At 38.9% G+C, this 18,930-nt stretch overlaps 2 protein-coding genes across 2 annotated transcripts in view; one reads left to right on the forward strand and one right to left on the reverse strand.

The window, feature by feature from the left end:
- LOC113683435 (uncharacterized) overlaps positions 1–12,633 on the reverse strand; it is a 29,715-nt gene extending 17,082 nt beyond the window's left edge. The window contains exons 1-15 of the mRNA XM_027200675.2: positions 12,004–12,633; positions 11,504–11,622; positions 9,864–10,275; positions 8,776–9,191; positions 8,106–8,231; positions 7,440–7,839; positions 6,403–6,830; positions 6,022–6,138; positions 5,297–5,702; positions 4,600–5,018; positions 3,553–4,191; positions 3,126–3,169; positions 2,719–2,807; positions 1,995–2,459; positions 565–1,435 (exon numbers count right to left, since the gene is read on the reverse strand). Of these exons, the coding sequence (XP_027056476.2) occupies positions 565–1,435; positions 1,995–2,459; positions 2,719–2,807; positions 3,126–3,169; positions 3,553–4,191; positions 4,600–5,018; positions 5,297–5,702; positions 6,022–6,138; positions 6,403–6,830; positions 7,440–7,839; positions 8,106–8,231; positions 8,776–9,191; positions 9,864–10,275; positions 11,504–11,585 (4,914 nt within the window). The 5' untranslated portion in view covers positions 11,586–11,622; positions 12,004–12,633. The remainder of the gene's footprint in view (positions 1–564; positions 1,436–1,994; positions 2,460–2,718; positions 2,808–3,125; positions 3,170–3,552; positions 4,192–4,599; positions 5,019–5,296; positions 5,703–6,021; positions 6,139–6,402; positions 6,831–7,439; positions 7,840–8,105; positions 8,232–8,775; positions 9,192–9,863; positions 10,276–11,503; positions 11,623–12,003) is intronic.
- Positions 12,634–13,782: 1,149 nt separating this feature from the next.
- Positions 13,783–18,724, forward strand: LOC113683582 (inosine triphosphate pyrophosphatase). The gene is made up of 8 exons (XM_027200838.2): positions 13,783–14,974; positions 15,470–15,527; positions 16,077–16,141; positions 16,247–16,320; positions 17,265–17,296; positions 17,762–17,877; positions 17,950–18,026; positions 18,496–18,724. The coding sequence occupies exons 1-8, from the start codon at positions 14,921–14,923 to the stop codon at positions 18,629–18,631; spliced, it is 612 nt and encodes a 203-aa protein (XP_027056639.2). The 5' UTR covers positions 13,783–14,920; the 3' UTR covers positions 18,632–18,724.
- Positions 18,725–18,930: the final 206 nt, after the last annotated feature.

The raw sequence follows: 18,930 nt of genomic DNA on the forward strand, positions 1-18,930 counted from the left end.
TCTGTGCATCTGTAATAAAAATCATTTTCAATTTTTTTCTATCAAAATTATGCAAATGTTACATTCAGGAGCCGCTGAATCTAAAATTATAATTAATAGTATATCAATGGTATTATCTACTTCATCGAACGACCTCAAAAGCGAGACACTAAACTATGGTATAATGGCACTGAAATTTCTGAGTGATACATTAATTAATAAATGAATATAAAATTTTATAACGAAATACTCCATGATAGGCTTCAGGCTCACCATAAAGTCACTGTGGCTAAGATAGCCACAGAAGCAGAGCATCGGAACGCGGAATCTGAAGGTCTAAGGATCGATTCTTCTTGGTACGAAGTACATCTCTATTTCTTCAGCGAGTTTAAAAAATAGCCTTTTTTATTCGATTCCAAAAACAGTTTTCTAAATAACTGCCAAAACTAGAGGTGTGGCATTGTTTGCAACTTATAAACTTTCTCTAGACTAGTCTGAGTCTATGCTTAAAAACATTGTCTTCCTCGTTGATGCGTTCGTCGCTTAGTCTTTCAAAGTAGTGAAGTAAATTTTTTACAATACTTAGATAATCGTCTCTTCAGGACCAGGCTCAGTAGGAAGACGTAAGACGGGCGTTTCCTTGTCCTTTAAAGTTGTACTTCGGACTTTCTGTTTACTACTTAACTGCTCTTTACTACAATTCTCATCTGCCAGGCGGCTCGCTGGATAACCAAGGAAACAAGCTTTCCTTGGACTCACTGGTTTTTCGTTCTGGCTTTCGGGATTTTGGGGGTGCACAGTGTTTTGAGGCCAAAAATTATCCTGCGACGAAATACCCTTGCGAGAACTAACACCTTTGCCATTGCCTCCGTGGATATTTCGAGAGAAGGGAGCGAGTGACGCGTACCCAGGCTGCTCAAAACCACTATTTTGGCTAGGTTGCACAACGCTCCCCAAGCCAAGCTGGGCATAAGTGTTGCCATTTTGCGCTTCAGGGGAATTAAACCCAGAGGGCGAACGAGGTTTTATTTTATATGGCTTAGCATACAGTGGTTCTTCATTTCGGTCGCCATGGGGATGAAATTTTCGTTTGGTCAAGCTTCCATAATCAGATTCAGCTCTTGGTCCCTTTGGATTCCCACTCCCGTGCCCGTTAATGGACTCATAAATTGGATTGCCAGCTGAGCTTTGGAAATCACCATCTTTACTCTTTGCGAGATATAAAGGATTCGCGCACTCTTGCTCGTAAACAGATGTTTCTGGGTTCTGAACCTGTCTTTCGCTGATTGAAGATGGAAGTTTTACTACCTCGTAAGGCTCGGAAGTCTCTGGAATACTGAAGGGAACTCCTCCTGAATTGTCGTCGTAAAGATTGGAATGATGAGGCTCGAAGCCAGGATTGTTAAATGAAAGTGTGAAAGGAGTTCTAAAAATTTTCAACCCCTTTTCCCGCGACCTTTGGAAAAATAAAAAAATGAAAGAGAATATCAGAAAAATCCTGTATTATTGCAGTTTTTCTTTTAATGACACTTGAAACGAAATTAGTTCCTCAGAGTCGAAATATCCGATCTCACTGATGATTTTATAGAGCCTATAACTAACGTTGTCCCGTTTTGTCTCATGAATGATATCTTAGTCAACCGAACGATTATAAAGCATTCTATTGTCATAGTCTAATGAAGTGCACAAGGATCTTGTATTTTTAAAAATCCTTAAAAAGCTGCTCAAGCGTTTTTACCAAAATGAATGAACTATTTTTATAATTCTCATTTCGCTTAATCATTACTGAAAAACTAAGTAAATAAAGGGAACAGGACTATCACATCCTTTCATTTGTAGACCCATTTATATGCTAAATGGAAAATAGGATTAATTTAGATTTTTTCATTCTTAATAAGGAGGGCATTATCCTAAAGCCGGCCAAGGAAAAACTTGCATCATAAGCTCTGAATTACTTGTTCGTGGCTTCTTTTCATAGTCAAACAACGACTAGCTCACGAAAGGTAAGCACTCACCTCACTAAGACGAAGCCAACACCCACGAGAATGATGACTAAAATGATACTCAAAACAATTCCAGCTGTAGCACCAGAAGATAACCCTTCTTCATGCTGACTATCCACTTTTCTTTCTTTATTCCCACTGATTTGTCCGTTTTTGCCTTCGTGTTCATCATCGTCCACTGGGTTAGACGCACAAGTTGGCTCCTTTTCACCATTGATTAAGACTATTTCAACGTTATCCATATACTCTGAAATACGTTCTGACGTTTTTACTATCATTTTGCAGAGAGTAGCAGCTGAGATGGTTTGTCTTAGAGATGATTGGCGCTGCTTTTCTTCAGGTACCAACACTGCCAGAACGATGCTGAATAAGTGTTGGTGTCCTTCAAAATGCCTTCCAAGCACTAACACGTCCTCGGTTCTGAAAACATTGATATCGTCGATGCGCGGTGTTGATCGGGTTCTGATATCGTTCAGCCTAACAATTTAGGGAATTAAAACAACTGATGTAAATAACAAATCTTACATCGCCATGTTTCAATGAAGTAGCATCGAGCATCAAGTTGCACAATATCGTTGTATAGAGAGTAAACATTCTAAATCACTATAAAGTTTAGTTTACCTTATTGATAACCTATGCTATTTCACTACCATAAATGTGAAGATGATGCGCTCTTAAATAGTAAGAGATGCGGTCTATAAAGTTACATAAACGTAGCTTTGATGAATTCCAATACCTCTTACGAAGTTTACAAGGGCGTTGGTCTTTTGTGCAGTACTCGGTGAATGCTTTTGCAATGCTCTTCCTGAGAGTGTCTTGGTTCCACTTGAATAAAGAAAATGAAATCAAAATGAAAATTTGTTTACAGCTTAGATATTATTCCACACTCTATGCAAAGATAGTTTTTTTTCGTTTTTGCATTTCTGCCACTCTTTCTTTGTGTCTGTTGGTTTGTTTATGTGAATAAAATCCGCCACCCCAGCTAGTTTTTTTCCACGAGTCTCAATTTGCGTGACCCTCTGTGTATTGGGTTGTTTGGGTTCAAATTAATGGTGCAAAGGCATTGTCATATCAGACATGATATCAATTTTCGCGATTTCAAAGGTTTCATGGTGAGGAAAAGAAGATTTCTAAAACACTTACTTGAGCCGTGGTCATTTTGAATGCTATACTCACGACATTGTCACCTACAAACAGAAACATTTGAAAAGAAAGGAATTATTACATAGATTCCTGGGTTTCACGACTCTCATAGATGACATAGATTTACCTAGGCACTAAATCTGGAGGTTTTGACCAATTTCCTCGTTTCAATCCTCTCCTTCTACCTGATACTTAGGTAAACTGAGATATTTTCTTTCTAATCACAACGTAACAAGCCGTATGGGGGCTGTATATCAAAAAATTTCCAATAAGTTTGCATATCTTTAATGTCACTTTGGACTCGTCTTTATAAAATCCTTAAGTATAATTCTACCAGTGACCTATAAAATATAGAATCGTTATCTTACTCTGAAGAAAACTTGGAGACTTTTACTTTGACTAAAATCTCTCAGTAGCTGGCACTCACCTATATTGAGCTCACAATGAGGCCAGGTATATCCTAAGGCACACCGACAGGTATAGCTACCCTCGTTTCCCTCGAGACATGTACCGCCATTTTTACATGGTCTTGAAATACACGCATCAACTAGGGGTGGTAAAGTTGATATCACGGAAGAATGTGATAATGATACGATGGAAGATGAGGGCCGCTTCAATAATGTATGTGATGAAGCAGGTTCCTGTTGCGGGGAAGAAACGGACAGCGACGACATCGATGACGATGACAGCGGCAGAGAGGATGATGAAATTGGGAAATTGAAAACTGACAGTGACGGCGATAACGACGATGTTTGCATCGGTAGTGGTGATGGAGATGGAGGAGTTGATTGCAGTGGTGACTTTGACGATGTTGAAACAGCTAACATGGAAGATGGCGTAGATGTGAAAGACGTTGTTGATGGTGGGGACGATATTGACAATGGCGACGAGGATGGCGAAGGCGACCACGAAGGTGAGAGCGACAGTGTGGACGAAGGTGGAATAACAGGTGTAGTCTTGCAGGGAATATCTCCGGTGTCAGTTGGACACGCACACTGATACCCTCCTGGTTTTAACAGACAAAGATGTGTGCACCATCCATTGAACAGAGAGCAAGGGTGGTCATCTGAAAGAAAACAGAGCAAAGATTAAGCTTTCAAGGAAGAAAGATCGGCTAGAATCAAGCGAGAGGTAATTTTAAAGGACTCGCTCAGGTGTAAAAAAAGGAAATACATGTCGATAAGGTGGCCGACCTAAAAAACGAAACTTCTCAATATCTGGCTACTAAAACAGTTTACCAATTGATGCAATGAGAAGCTCAAGTGGAGAAATCAGCTGACTATAAAACGAAGGCGGTACAATGATAATTGCAGTACTCTTAACATCAAAATAATCATAGTTTTCGAGATTTACTGGCATATGGTGTGTTCGTTTTAATGGTTGAAAATACTAAGTTGACAGTCATCTAAGTTGGCTCGGCATACTAAGTTGAGACAGGAAATTCGAATGAACTAAAACTGATTCTTCCTCTTACCTGGAATTGCTGAATAGTTATGATATGCGTGAACATCTCGAGGACTCGCAATATTCCTTACTAAACGACGCACGTTACCACCTGTCTTCTTGTCTGCCGCATAAATGGATCCAGAGGTGCTCCAATACAGTGTATTGTCTTTCAAAGTCAACCCATAAGCATTTGATAAGTAGAAACTTGGGACAGGGAGAGTGGTTATGGAACCATCGCCAAGTCCAAGGTCCGTGTACTGTATCAGAGATTTAGTCGTGTCAACCCAAAAGAGCCTGCTAGTTTCGGGATCCAAAGCTAATCCATTAGGGTTTGCGGAACGATGCCACCAGCTTCTTTGAAACAAAACAACCGTACTCCTATTACTTCCGTCCATGGATGCTTGTTCTATTTTTGGCTGTGTACTCCACGACGACCAGTACATAAGACTGGAAAAAATGAAAAAAAGAATACCTTGTCGTTACATGTTTCATAAAAATATTTGTGCAAAGTATTAAGGAGTGAGCAACTAAGCTTGCATAGGCAAGCTTTAATTAATGTTCATCAGCCTCTAAAGTCTAAAAGTATCCTTGCAATTGCATGGCTGGTTGCTGCCATCGTCGACAAAATGACCTCGAAACAAAACGTAGCTATAGTTAATCTGATCCAAAGTGCCTTAAGTAGAAAAGACAACGAAGCCAATCCTGGGAAGTATTATCTTTCTTACCCGTTATTCAAGTCTAACACAATGTCCACAGGCTTCTCAATATTTCGAGAGATTAAAACCTTCCTCTGTGATCCATCAAGTTTTGCGACTTCAATCCTTTCGCCGTCATAGTCTGTCCAATACAAATTTCTTCCAGCATAGTCAACTGCAATGCCTCTGGGTCGTTGGAGACCGCTGTTAACAATGATCGTCTTTGATTTTCCGTCAGGATTAGCGCGTGCTATTTGACGGAACTGCAGGTCAGACCAATAAATGGAGTGAGTCTGCGGATCAAAGTCCAGTGCTTCGGGCTCTTGAAGGTTACCTAGTTCCAGGGGTACCACTTGTGAATGCTGGTTTTCGATATTAATCAGGTATATCTTCTTCCTTGTTGAGTCGGCGAAAAGTAAAAACTCGCTAAAATGACCTGCAATGGTATACGATGAATATCAGTTATCTAGCCCAAACATTATCGCGAAGATAGGGTTTTTGTTTCACCATTTACAGAGACCATACTTGGTGAAAATTTTACACCTGTGATGCCGAGTTATATGCAATTCAAATTTTCTTGCATTAGACGCGATACAGAATCGGCGAAGATGAGCGTATTTCTGACAGGATGTCTCGAGTTTTATGTTGAGCGTTGCAAACCTAGAATATATTTGGCTGAGGCGCTCTTATATCTCACTTTAAATATATCTTTCATCTCGTGTAGCTATCAACGCTTCTTCTTGTTTCTGACTTACAAGTTTTCCCGTCGGGCTTCAAATTCATTTCATTTGGACATGCACATCGATGCCCGCCTGGAGTGAGCAAACAAAGATGGCTGCAACCTCCATTGTTCCTGCTACAATTTGATTTCACTGCAATTTAACAAAAACAAAATCATGTCAAGGGAAACTTAAATTCAATGTTTTCAGGTAGAAGGCCATTGTAATGGGAGATAAAAAAGGAGATTCATGTGAGAGAGTGCTTGAAGACAGTTAGAGAAGAGGATTGATAAGATAAGCTAAGTAAAAGAGGAGACTACAGACGCAAGACCGGAAGATAGGGGAAGTTAAAAATGTATCCATGAGATTTTTCAATACAAGCACTATTGCTTTCTCATAACCCAGCATGAAACGTACCTGTCTGGAGCAACGAGTCGTTTGCGTCGTAAACGCAGATATCTTCCGGCCCAACAAGGCCGCTGACCACGCTCTCGACATTTTCTCCTGATTTCTTATCAGCCCTGTAGACCGCACCACTTTGACCTTGTGTCTCTGTCCAATAAATGTAACTTCCATGTACGACTGTTCCCTTGGGACTGCCCTGTCTGATCAATAGAGTGCTTTCGGCGCCAGTACTCAGTGAAACGTAGTAGATACGGTCTGTGTAATCGTCGAAATAATACAGACGATTTTGCTCTTTATCTAGGGCGAGGCCATTTGGAGACCTAGTGGTATGAGAGTAATAATTCCAGCTTTTGACGACAACTCTGTTCATTCCATCCATATCGGCTCGTTCTATTTTGGTATCGATGGATGAACTCCCTTCCTGACTCCAATACATGTATCTGCAAAAGCGACAATTACAGTTTTAAAACACAATCCTTACTCTTGATCTTGTTAACTTATCCATGTTCTCTAGTGCTGAGGACATCGATGAAAGCAAGCCGTAAGGTGCCTAGAACAAACCAAGTCTTCCTCTACAACAAAGGTATTTCTATACAAAAGCTTTCACTTGGAAAAGGCGACAATTTTATTTTCATCTTAATTGAGCTGTCTCTCATGTGATGAAGAAATCATGACAGCTCTTAGTAATGAATAATGTTCATTACGCACAATAATAAAGCTGTGTTGCAAGCTGTAGATTTTATCTGATGGGTTAAAGTTCTCAAATCGCGCTAATACAGAAGCAAACGTCTGTAAATGTTTGCCAAGGACTTTCTTGGTAAGTGAAGAGCTTCTCTCTCCATAGGTCATGCACTGATATCTACAGGCAAGATGTAGTTCAAGATCTTACTTGATAGAATAAGCCATATAACCTAAGGTGCACCTCTTAGTTTTACAAGAATGGACGATTTTTTACTTATAATGATCAAATACTATGTCTTCTTTCAGTGATTTCAGAACTCTACGAGCCACAGTTTTACTGATTTAAGAGAGATAATATTTACCCTTACCCCTTCTCCACGTCGAGCACAATGTCAAGTGGATCCCAAAGATCACTATACACAAGAGTCTTTCTGAAGGAGCCGTCCAACTGAGACACTTCGATTCTGTTTGACCCTTCGTCTGTCCAATACAGATTTCTCGCAATGAAGTCTACTGCAATGCCATTAGGTGTTCTCAAACGATCCACCACTTCCTCCTGTGTGCTGCCATTCAAATGGACTCGGGAAATTACGTCTCTGAAGCTGTCAGACCAGTAGACGAAGCCATTAAGGGGGTCAAATTCAACCCCCACAGGTCTCCTGACATTGTTTAATGGGATTGCCATGGCCTTCTTTGAAATTGATGCTCCCAATGGTATTTGATAGAGTCCTCGTTGCGTCTTATCAGCCAATAGGAGAAGTTTGGATGCTAAAAAGTGTGTGAAATACATCGAAACCATTATTTTTTTGTGAAACGATAAACGATAAGTAATCATTCAAAAATTCACAAGTTCTCGAAAACCAATATTAGAAATAATATAGTCTGCCCAAAAAAGATCTTTTAATGTAACTAAATGCAGAAATAGCCTTCCATCCCCTTCCCCCCTCCTGCCCACCCCACTTGGCGGTGCACTTTTCTTTTCAACAATTGCACAGTTGTTCGAAAACAACAACTTGGCGGTTTATATTGTTTACCTGAATCATCACACGTCTTTCCGTCAGGCTTTAAAATGCTTCCTATTGGACATGCGCATTGGCTCCCTGCTGGTGATAGCAGACAAAGGTGGCTGCATCCACTATTGTTGTGGCAAGCAGAGCTACCTACGAAAGAACCAGAGACAACAAGGTTTTAAACGATACTCATAAAAATACCAGTAACAAATATAACACCATGAGGATGAATATTATTTTTTGTCCAACGGTCGAGAACACGTGATGATAACCAGCTTTGATATAGGAAATTGTAAGTTTAACATGGCCATGTGTCCGCCTGCTTTATGATAAAATCATCTTCGTGTTAACTAACACTGAACGCTAATACTCCCCCAAATTTCTCCACCAGCCATACTCCTTCTAGGTCAGCGCCTGCCAAAAAAACGTCTACTCTCGAATCTGATCGCTCAGAGCATCAGAGCCTATGCGATTATTGTAGCATTAAGGAACTATGATATTAAGTGATTCGTCATTTTTTCAGATTGCTGGCGTCGCTTTGTACCTTTCAGATAGAGCAAGGCACTGTAAGAGTTGAGACAAAATGTCCCAGTCCAGTCTTACGTGCCACTGCGTGTCCAACTTGCCCACGTCAAACTTGAGTTCAAATTTTTAACACAATTGTTGAGACAAATTACTTGAATATTGATCGTACCTTTAGGTTGTCGCAGGGAGGAGAACATCTCAAGCCCTCGAAGATTACTGAAACCAAGACCTGCGTAGTTTCCCAGAGATCTCTTTGTGGACTTCTCGATCTTGAAGATTTTGCTGCCTCTCGCGTCAGATACGTAAAACACTCCGCTCAGCAATACAATATCATAAGGATAACGAATGGATGAGAGGGATATAAACTGTTGTCGGGTGTTTCCATCAAAGTCAATGCTTTCCAGCCTTTTGGTAAAAAGTCCTTGACTAATAAAATATATACGGTTTGCTTGGAAATCGATGGTCATCCCGACCGGAACGTTTAAATATGAGCTCCCAAGGTTGATCAAGATTTTCCGATTTTCACCTGCCAAAGAAGCTCTCTCGATTTTACTTTGAAATCCTCCGTTTGACCAAAACATGTACCTACAATACCAGTGATGAAGAAAAACGTGAAATGTAAGTGGGCGTGGAAGAACTAGTGCAAAATCTCTTGCGGACTAAAGGTTTGAACCCGGCAGAATCAAGAATACGCTTCAGGAGCTACGAGAGGAAGTGTCACAGTCAAACATTACTTCACCTTTTGGGGATGGGGCTGGAGAACCTATGTTGAGCTGGCCAGGCGTTCGAAAACTCGTCGTCAGGGTATGACGTCAAAACTCAAAAGCGATCTATGTACCGCAAGTGAATCACACGAATTTCTACATCAAAGCTAGACGCTCTGCAACAACATAAAATCCAACTGACGATATCTGTACGGCTGTTTTTAAATAGGGCATTGCAAAGAACCTATCAAAAAACTTGCGGCAGAATTTATCATAAACCAATTTTCAATTGAGTTTCAAAAGTACTCCAGGATGGCACTGGTTTTGTTTAACCGAACTCTGTAATAAAATCAGCTGGAAAACTCGCACCGCCATCTCAACCAATCAGATGAGAAATTAAAATCGACCGCATCTTGGTCGTTTACGTTTCCCTGTGCTTTAGGAAGCAGTTTGATTGCTGGCATTTCCACTTCCGTGCATTTCCTCCTTTTGATAATATCCGTAGCAATTTATCTATGGAAAGCCCTCTATCATATAAAAAGCTGGTACATACCCTTTTCTTGGGTCCACAACTATTCCAAGAGGATTTCGTATATCTTTACTGATTAAGACCCGTCTGTTTTTCCCGTCCAACTGCGCTACTTCGATCCGACGATTGGTGTTATCAGTCCAATAAATTAGTCCACTCTCCCACTCCACCGCAATACCTTTGATCTGACCTATGTTGCTGTCTGTTGACACGTTCTCCACTTTTCCACTAGTAATGTTCAGCCTCTTTATGACGTTTGGCTGACGCTCGCTCCAGTACACCAAATTCAGTTTCACGTGCACGTCGACTGCATCAACAGAGTTGAGGTTTGGTGCAACTGAGTACAAGTTGGAGGAGATGATATCTAACGCTTGGAGAGCGCGACTGTTGCTGAAGTACAGACATGGTTGGGATTGGCATGAGGTCGATGTCACGCCTACCAGTAAGGGAAAAATGAGAAAAGAAGTCAGAAGAAACTACCCAACAGTCAAGACCTTTATCGCTAAAGATTGATCGCTTACCAGAGATTCTACCGGCCTCTGTGTAATTTGAAATGATAGGTTTGGTATGGAAAAGTGCTCTGAAATGACTAGTGGTCGCTAATGAGATAAGGCCAAGAGTTGAATATTTGCGTGACATCATGGAATGGCTTCATTCTCAACAGGAAATCTATTTTCTTCATTTTTATATTAGAGCTGTCTCACTTGGTTTCCTTAAATCCTCTTGCTGTTTCCTATTTCAGTCTCGGTGGAATGCATACTCGGTGACTTCTCATTGATAATCGTTGATATTACATTGAATGCGTGAGCCGGTTGAACGAGAGCTGATTTTTTTCCTCGCTCCATTCGATTAATCAATACGTGACACGGACGCATCCCTGCTGATCTTCTCCATTACTTAATTACGCTGTGCTTGACAGCTAGTTGCTATTTTTTGCCATTCTTAATCACACAAATTAATTAGCGGATTACAGGAATAATTACAGCATCCTTTGGTATTGCTGTATCAATGGTGCCAGTCGAAGTGGAAGTAACGTAAATAAGAATGATGTAGTTTTATTGTTAGTGTTCCTTAAAGCGCACGGTTCTTTAAGGAAGTTGTTAGTCTCCTTCGCTCAATAAAAATTGTCAATGAAAAATTGCGAAGATTTAGGTGAAAAGAATTTCAACTACCAAGCGTGCCGTCTTGACACTTTGGTGATTAACTAGTTATATTATACCACGATATTTCGAGGAACTGTCTAGCATGTCTAGTAGAAATCAGGAAGTAAGGCAAATTTATTTTACGCGTGGGTTGAGTTTTGATGGGCACTTCACCAATCCTGAACAGATCATGCAAAACCGCAATTTACTAGCGACAAACAAACCTATCATTTATCAAACTGAACGATTGAAAGCCTCTCGCGAGTGGAACTGTATCAACATTATGCCAAGCCCCTCGAAAAAAAATTAAACGATGTAGTTCTGAAGATTGGCAATCTTAATTTCTTTGTTTCTAATAATTATGCGCTGAATGATCGATGAGACGGAATTGAGACAATGTTAAAGTTTGGTCATACAATGATCCCGTTATGAAAGAATATTTCCACCTTCTTGTCTACCTCAGCGAAAATAATTGGTTCAGTTCTATTCAATATACTTCTGACAGAAACAAAAAATAATTACCTTTATAATTGATAGTTTGCCAAGTCAGGAACAGAAGAATTCCTCGAAGAGATGAGGCAAATAAATTCTTCTGCGTGATCATGTTGAGATTCGGTCACGCTAACTTTAAAGGAATACCCCTGTAATTACACATAGATACAGAGAAAAAGGCATGTAAAAATTATATGTAAGAAAACTGTCAAACTCATACGAATACTGATTTTCGGTTTGAAATCATAAACACCAGCACCATTACATACTCTCTGAGTATCAAGGTTTGTTATGCATTGAATTTAAATATATTCTGTTATGAAATTTAGGTCGTCATGGACGAAAGGTAAGCGAACACTCCTCTATAGAGAACAGCAACTTTGAACTGGTTTGCTCACCTTGCCTCACTCGCAGAGTTAGCCAGCCTAAAATCGCTCAATTCTTCAAATAGATACGAATTAAGAAGTTCAGACTTAAATTGTGTATTCTTTTATAAAATGATAAAAATAATAGTAAGAAAATTTGATTACCTCTCAGGATTCTACGTGGGTCGCCTTTGTTTGCTACCGAAGTTGGTATGTTAACGAGACGATGACAAAAAGCAGTAGAAGGTCGGCTAGTCGAACGAAGTGTTATAGTTCCCTGTGATCGAGTGTTCAGAGGCAAACAGCAAACTTCTTATCAATAAAGCTGAATTACGCGACAAAAACAGTCTTCAGAGTGAAGGTAGCAATTTCAACTATTGCATGTCACGACTTGAACAGATTGAGATAGGTTTCAAACCCGGCGGCTATCGACCTGCGAGCTAATACATTTTCATAAAGTTCTGCTTACAACTGAGAGTATAAATATTCATCGAGGTTTTTTGTAGATGAAATAAACACCACACGTGACCTCGCGATAGCAAAGTACTCATTCGGTCAAATGGGAATCAGTAATAAAGGAAGTACATATTTTAAACGACACTATGTGAAGAAGTCACGTCGCTTACTGAAGCGCGACTTTTATCTTTTTCATATTCCGGCTTAAAGTTTTAAATTTTCTTCCATATGTGCCTACACGTTTTTTTCAGCAGCTAAGCCAGTGTGGAACTCAGATCGAGTTCTACAACATTTTAAGCGGTTCGAATCAAAGCACGCGTTTGAGATCCGGATGTTGATAAACTTAAAGCAGTTAATGGGGCCACAGAAAATTATGTCTGTGAGGCCAGGACGTGATAAAATACTTCCGTGTTTATTCAGGGAATTATGAAGAAGCACGATTTCGAGCTTTGCTCGGCTCTATACGGAAAATATAAAGTGCATCAACATTAAGTTGGCTCTTTTCATAAAAATCCTTGGCACTGTAAAAGTTTTGGTCCGTGCTTTACATATTTGTTCGTTTGCGGTTTTTTGTTTTGGCGTGATGATAATGTCGAAAGGATCGTTTTGCATTTTACTTCATGCCCAGTACTCCACGCGATTCGACTCAGTTATTTTCTTTATCCTTAATCTACATGCCGACGAGATGGCTCGCGTAAAATCCGATGCAGTTCCTGTAAACTGAGCTTGGTGAAAAAAAAATTGCAGATATGGAAAAAAAAACATCAAAGTTTATGCCGAACATACACTGGATTTTATTTCTGCTACCCTGTCGAGTCTGATTTTCGGCGATTGGCAATCGAGCATTGTTTAGAAATTTCGAAATTTCGAAATTTACCCACAGGACTGATCTCATTGCTTTACAATTTTAAAGTTCTTTGTCAGTAGTTCTTAACAAAGCTAAAATCTTTCTTGGCATATTTTGGTTCGTGACCATCAGTTGGCGGGTGGCAAAACCTTTGTCACGTTCAAAGCTGCTCATCGTGTTCCTGTTTGTTTTATGTCATGACGAACATGTGAACCTGTCAACAACAAAAAAAGCACCTTCCTTTCAGAGAATACCCGGATATACGGAAGGCAGTTATCCTAAAAAGATTTAGCCTTCACTTCTCAATCCAAAGGAAAACTGTTGGTTAAATTTCCTTAGAAAGATGGGAGACTTCATTATACGCGTAGTCGATTAACCAACTCGAATTAAAACACATAGCCGCTTACATTGGACTCCCATACTTACCAGAACTCCTAGACTGTTACCAGGATCAAAAAGGGAAAACAAAAGTTCCCCTCTTTAATTTTAAACTCAGATTTTGTGTGTGGCTGATTTACTGTCGTTTATAATTGTATGCCTAAAGATACCGAAATTTCCGTAAAGAAACCCTGAATGTGAACGGTCACGCAAGATTTAGATGGTCGAAAGAGATAAGTCACGTTTGTTTTCGAATTGATTGCATTCGACGAAATCATCTCTTTCTGGTCATCTCCATGCTAATGCTCCTTTTGTGCTCAGTTAGGAAGCTTATTATGCCATCACGTTATATGTCCTGTAGGAGAAATATAACTATAGGCTAAGTTATGATACAAAACCCACCAAAGTTAAATTAACAATAAGTCACGCAAGTTGCCTTCTAGTTTTCTAGGAAATACTCGCTGCGATTGTTTATGACCTTGCACGTTGGTTTTGTATCTTCACGGCTTAAGGTGAACTTTGATTGATGCGAAAAAATATGCAGTATACCGCGAGGTTCTCCGATTTTTTTTCTCCACGAAAATCCAACGATAACATATACCCAAGTTTATAAGCTCTTGCTAAAACCTATGAGAATTCTCTCTGAGGGTTCTCTACAGTCCAAAATTAGCTGATTTAATTTCTGATTTGTAACAAATCCTTTTTCTCAAATGAACGCGCGGGGTGACTCCTCCATGCTGTCATCTCCTCATTTATTGTTTAAAAATATATTATGAGAAATAAAAATATTGTAAAAGCTATGAAAATTTTTAGGCGGTTGGTAAAAGCTCGCCTTATTAATGAACTAACAACCCCATAACATTTCCCAAGGCATCAAGCGGCCTTGTTGGCTGGTGTTATTGTGTGTGCCTTACGGTTGTGTGTGCCTTACGGTTCTGTGTGCGTCAAGCGAGGAACTTACGGCAAAGCCGAGAGTGGATAATACTCGAACAGAATTTTCCATCAGGTGTCTTCGAATTCTGCAGGAGCCCATTACGTGATGGGCTCCTGAATTCTGTCAAAAACCTCTCATGGCTTCCTCGCTAGTCGTTTTAAACCACCAGCCATGTAGAGTACGATGAAAGTGTTTATAAATCCTTGCATTAGCCTCAAGAGCGCTTATTTCTAACAATTAAGATGAAGTTGCTAAGAAACTGTGAGCAGATGGGGGAACCGTAGCGAAACTGAAGATCGGTAAACGAGAATTACCGATGAAAACAGCTCGCGGGGAGCGGCTATGGAGAGGTGGCTGAAACAAGAAAACACGCTGATTGGAAGATGTCATGAGCTAATGTACGAGAGGCACTAGGAACCAATTAATCCTTCCCGCCTCGCCAGCGATATCTAGTAGTCATCGAGAAGATGTCGAGGAAAACGCTAGCATTTGTCACAGGAAATCAAAACAAACTAAAAGAGGTGAGAATTGTTACTATTATCATTTTTTACAGATAAGCAGTATTTATTAAATTGCTGTTAATTTTGATCAATCACCTTTAAATAGCGGGGTTTCTGGTAGAGTGAAATAAATTATGTTGTAGATTTCTTTATTCTGGCCTCATCTTCTCGTTCACAGTTGATAAACTCGATCTAATTAGAAATTAATTTGAAGAACAACCTTTCATAGTATGTCTCGAATTCTATCGTGAGAACAATCGTCTATGAATGTACGCGCGTTTAATACTTTGATCAAGGCGTTTTGATCGAACCACTATCGCTATCCTGAATAGCGTGACACTTCGGTAACGCTATCAGTAATTGCTTTGCGGTTAGAGTTAGGATGAGAATCGAGGCTAAGAAAAGTAGATTTCCCCATCAATTCAAGAGAGAAGGTGTTTTCACTTTGAGTTATGAATAATATTAGTTTTCGTTGATCTGATTCTGGCTCGATTTCTGTTTCGTTCATTTCCTAAGGTGGTTGCCATCTTAGGGGACTCATTTCCATGGAAAGTGGAGTCTAGAAATATAGATTGTAAGTATGTGCAGTTACATACCTTTTTAAGCTACCTATTAAAAAGATTGTTTAGTATGTAAGTTAATGCCAATTGTGTGGTAATGACTGCGTGCGTGATACTTTCATGGGCTTATTATTGTTATTACAACAGTATTTTTGTTCCTAGTGTATTTTCTAACAATCAGAATACCACAAGGGGGGTATTGTAGGAATAAACAATTTCTACTAGTTTCTCATCTATAAATGGGGGGGAGGGTTGTACTTTCTGGCAACCCATGGTTGATAACCAGCTGTTCAATCTATTGCCTACATGTACTTACAGTTAACCCTTTAACCCATAAGAGTTACTGGCATCTAATTTCTCCTAATTCATCTAATTTCTCGGTCATGAGAAAAAAGGAAATGATCACCAACTAAAGAAGTTCTTGACTGTTAAACAAATTCTCCTTGTCAACACCCATAGGAAATGTATAGAGAACAGTATGGAGAATATTCACACTGATTCTAGGTAGTAAATGATTAATGAAGATGATTTTAAATACACAACCCATATCCCTATTCCTGTAGTGCCTGAATTTCAAGGTGAACCAGACGAGATATCTAAGGAGAAATGCAAAGTTGCTGCCAAAGAGGTTTGAGACACATTTAGTTATCACTTTCTTAACTGAATAATTTCAAGAAATATGGTAATCTTGAATTGTCACAGATTTTTCTTCTTATTTATCCCCTTCTGTTAGGTTGGAGGCCCAGTCATAGTAGAAGACACGTGTCTATGTTTTACAGCATTAGGAGATCTCCCAGGACCTTATGTGTGAGTATAATATAGTAATTCTTGTGTAAACACTGATGCATTGAATGAATGATAGAATTATTATCAGAGAAAGATGTGACAAAGATACCCCAGTTGGAAGACATTTTTAATTATATTAAATATATATTTCACAATATATATATATATATATATATATATAGGAAGTTTGCGAGTCGATTTTCGCGTGGAACAGTGCTCAATACGTTGAAGCAGAGCAGAATAAATATTATGAGAGGAAAAAAGGACGTAACTACATTTCCCGACAAGCCTGTTTCGTGAATCGCTTCACTCTTCAGGGGTTTAATGCTTAAACCCCTTCAGGGGTTTAATGCTTAAACCCCTGAAGAGTGAAGCGATTCACGAAACAGGCTTGTCGGGAAATGTAGTTACGTCCTTTTTTCCTCTCATAATATTTATATATATATATATATATATAACTAACTGCAGACAGTACTCTTTTGTCCTTCTGGACCTCATCAGTGCAGTGCTGATGCTAGGATGGAGGTAAGGCTATATAGCCACCCCAAGTGATCTCACACATTAGGGATCATCTAAGCCATGCCAGAGTGCTCAAACTAGAAAAACTATATATATATATATATATACTAGATATATTTTTGATATAGTTAAAACTATGTTGTTTATATATTATTAAAGCTTTTGTTTTCTCAGACACACCAATTTGTAAAGGGGATAGTGCTCTCTGACCATATACCTGTAATGACAGTTGTACTTCCTTCCACTGCCTATTGGGGGTGGGGAGAGACCCTAAAGAAGCAACCAGTCAGTTAATTGCCTTTATTTCTTACAATTTAGCCTTGGTATGTGTATGGTTTCAGGGAAGGTGGAGTTTGGAAGACAACTTTTTAATTGATTTATTGTGAATCAGCTGCAAAAGTGGATGATATAAAATAATTGAACCAAACTTTTTCCCCTTTTTTTAGGAAGTGGTTCTTAAAGAAATTAGGACCTGAAGGTACTATTAATAGACTTTGATTGTTGTAATGATTGAACATTGAAAGATTTCCAATTTCTGTAACAACTAACAAGACATTAATTTTCATTTTTGTAAGACTGGTGTTGTTTTAATGCAACTTATAGCTGTTATATTAATAACCAATGAACCAAATATAAAGCTGTACCCTATCGCACTCTGTATCCTTTAAAGAAGCACAAGAGGAGTGGATTAGAGTATAATTTTTATAATTATGCTGGAAAAGAGGCCACACAAGAGACTGAGCTGGGAAGGGTAGTCCCGTTCTATTAATGCCAACAATGAGTTAAACATACAAAAGAAAAACCTCCCTCTATAATTTAGACCTGACTTTCCTGCATCTTACAGCAGGTTCATTTTTACAGCATATAAGCCAATGCATTAAAAATACACTCTCTTGTATGATTAACCAAAAACTAATTTTATGTTAATTGAAATTGATTTTAGGTCTACACAGACTCCTGACAGGATGGGAGGACAAGTCTGCATATGCACTCTGTACTTTTGCATATTCAACAGGAAACCTTGAGGACCCTGTTTTACTATTTAGAGGAAAGACAATGGTATGTCATGATGAATGACCTCCTTGAAGTTTCTTGGTGAATTATATTATACAAGTTATTTTATTCATGTAGGGAGAAATTGTAGAACCCAGAGGTCCAAGGAATTTTGGATGGGATCCATGTTTCCAACCAGATGGCTTTAATCAGACGTAAGTTTTAGTAATTAAAATGCGCCTAGCAGTCAGATGTCAACAGAAGTAGATGCACTTTAAATCAATGAAATTATACATAAAATTATATGTGTAGCTACCGTGTAGATGCACACATTTTCATATCCTGACTTTGCCACAAATAAATGTAAATTTTTTATTTGATGGGGGATTTCTTATGTCCAATGTTCTTCCCATGAAACTTCATGATTGTATTTAAACAAGGTGATTACAGAGTCCTTGTGCTTACCTTTATTTTATTTATTTCATGATTTGCGAGTTTTTTCAAATTACAATGTCATTTAAAGTTTGGTGTCATTTTACCTCTTCAAGTGTTTGATAAGCTGTAACTGGTGCCATTCAATTTAACTGTTTGCAATTAAAGATGCATCAGACAAAATTATACAGATCTAAGAACACACTTTGTCAAAGAGCATGTAAATGCACTCATTTGATTCTTATTCTTCAGATATGCAGAGATGCCATCAGAAATCAAAAATGAAATATCACACAGAGGCAAAGCTCTTAAGGCTTTAAAAGAATTCTTTAAAGAAGGTGAAGAACCAGAACACAAAAAAGCAAGAAACCTTCATGAGGAAACATGATTTCTGAGTAATCTCTTCCACTATACAGTATCAGTGATGTACATTTGACTAGTTTATTGCTGAATAAAAAAATTCCCTTCTTTCTATGAGAAAGTCAGTTTGTCACAATGTTATCCACTTCAAACTTTTGAACAGGAAATGTTTAGGCAGGAGGGTAATAGTTTACCATAAGGTGTAAATAGTCCTCAACATGAGGTGGCCTTAGCATTAGTGACAGTCATTAGTACTGGCTTAAGTCCCTTTGAAGACTATCCCACCTGGATGTAAAGATACAACTTTGCTGGAAGAGATGTCTCCAT

The sequence above is a fragment of the Pocillopora damicornis genome, chromosome 4 (assembly GCF_964200805.1).
Source record: "Pocillopora damicornis chromosome 4, jaPocDami1.2, whole genome shotgun sequence".
Lineage (NCBI taxonomy): Eukaryota > Metazoa > Cnidaria > Anthozoa > Scleractinia > Pocilloporidae > Pocillopora > Pocillopora damicornis.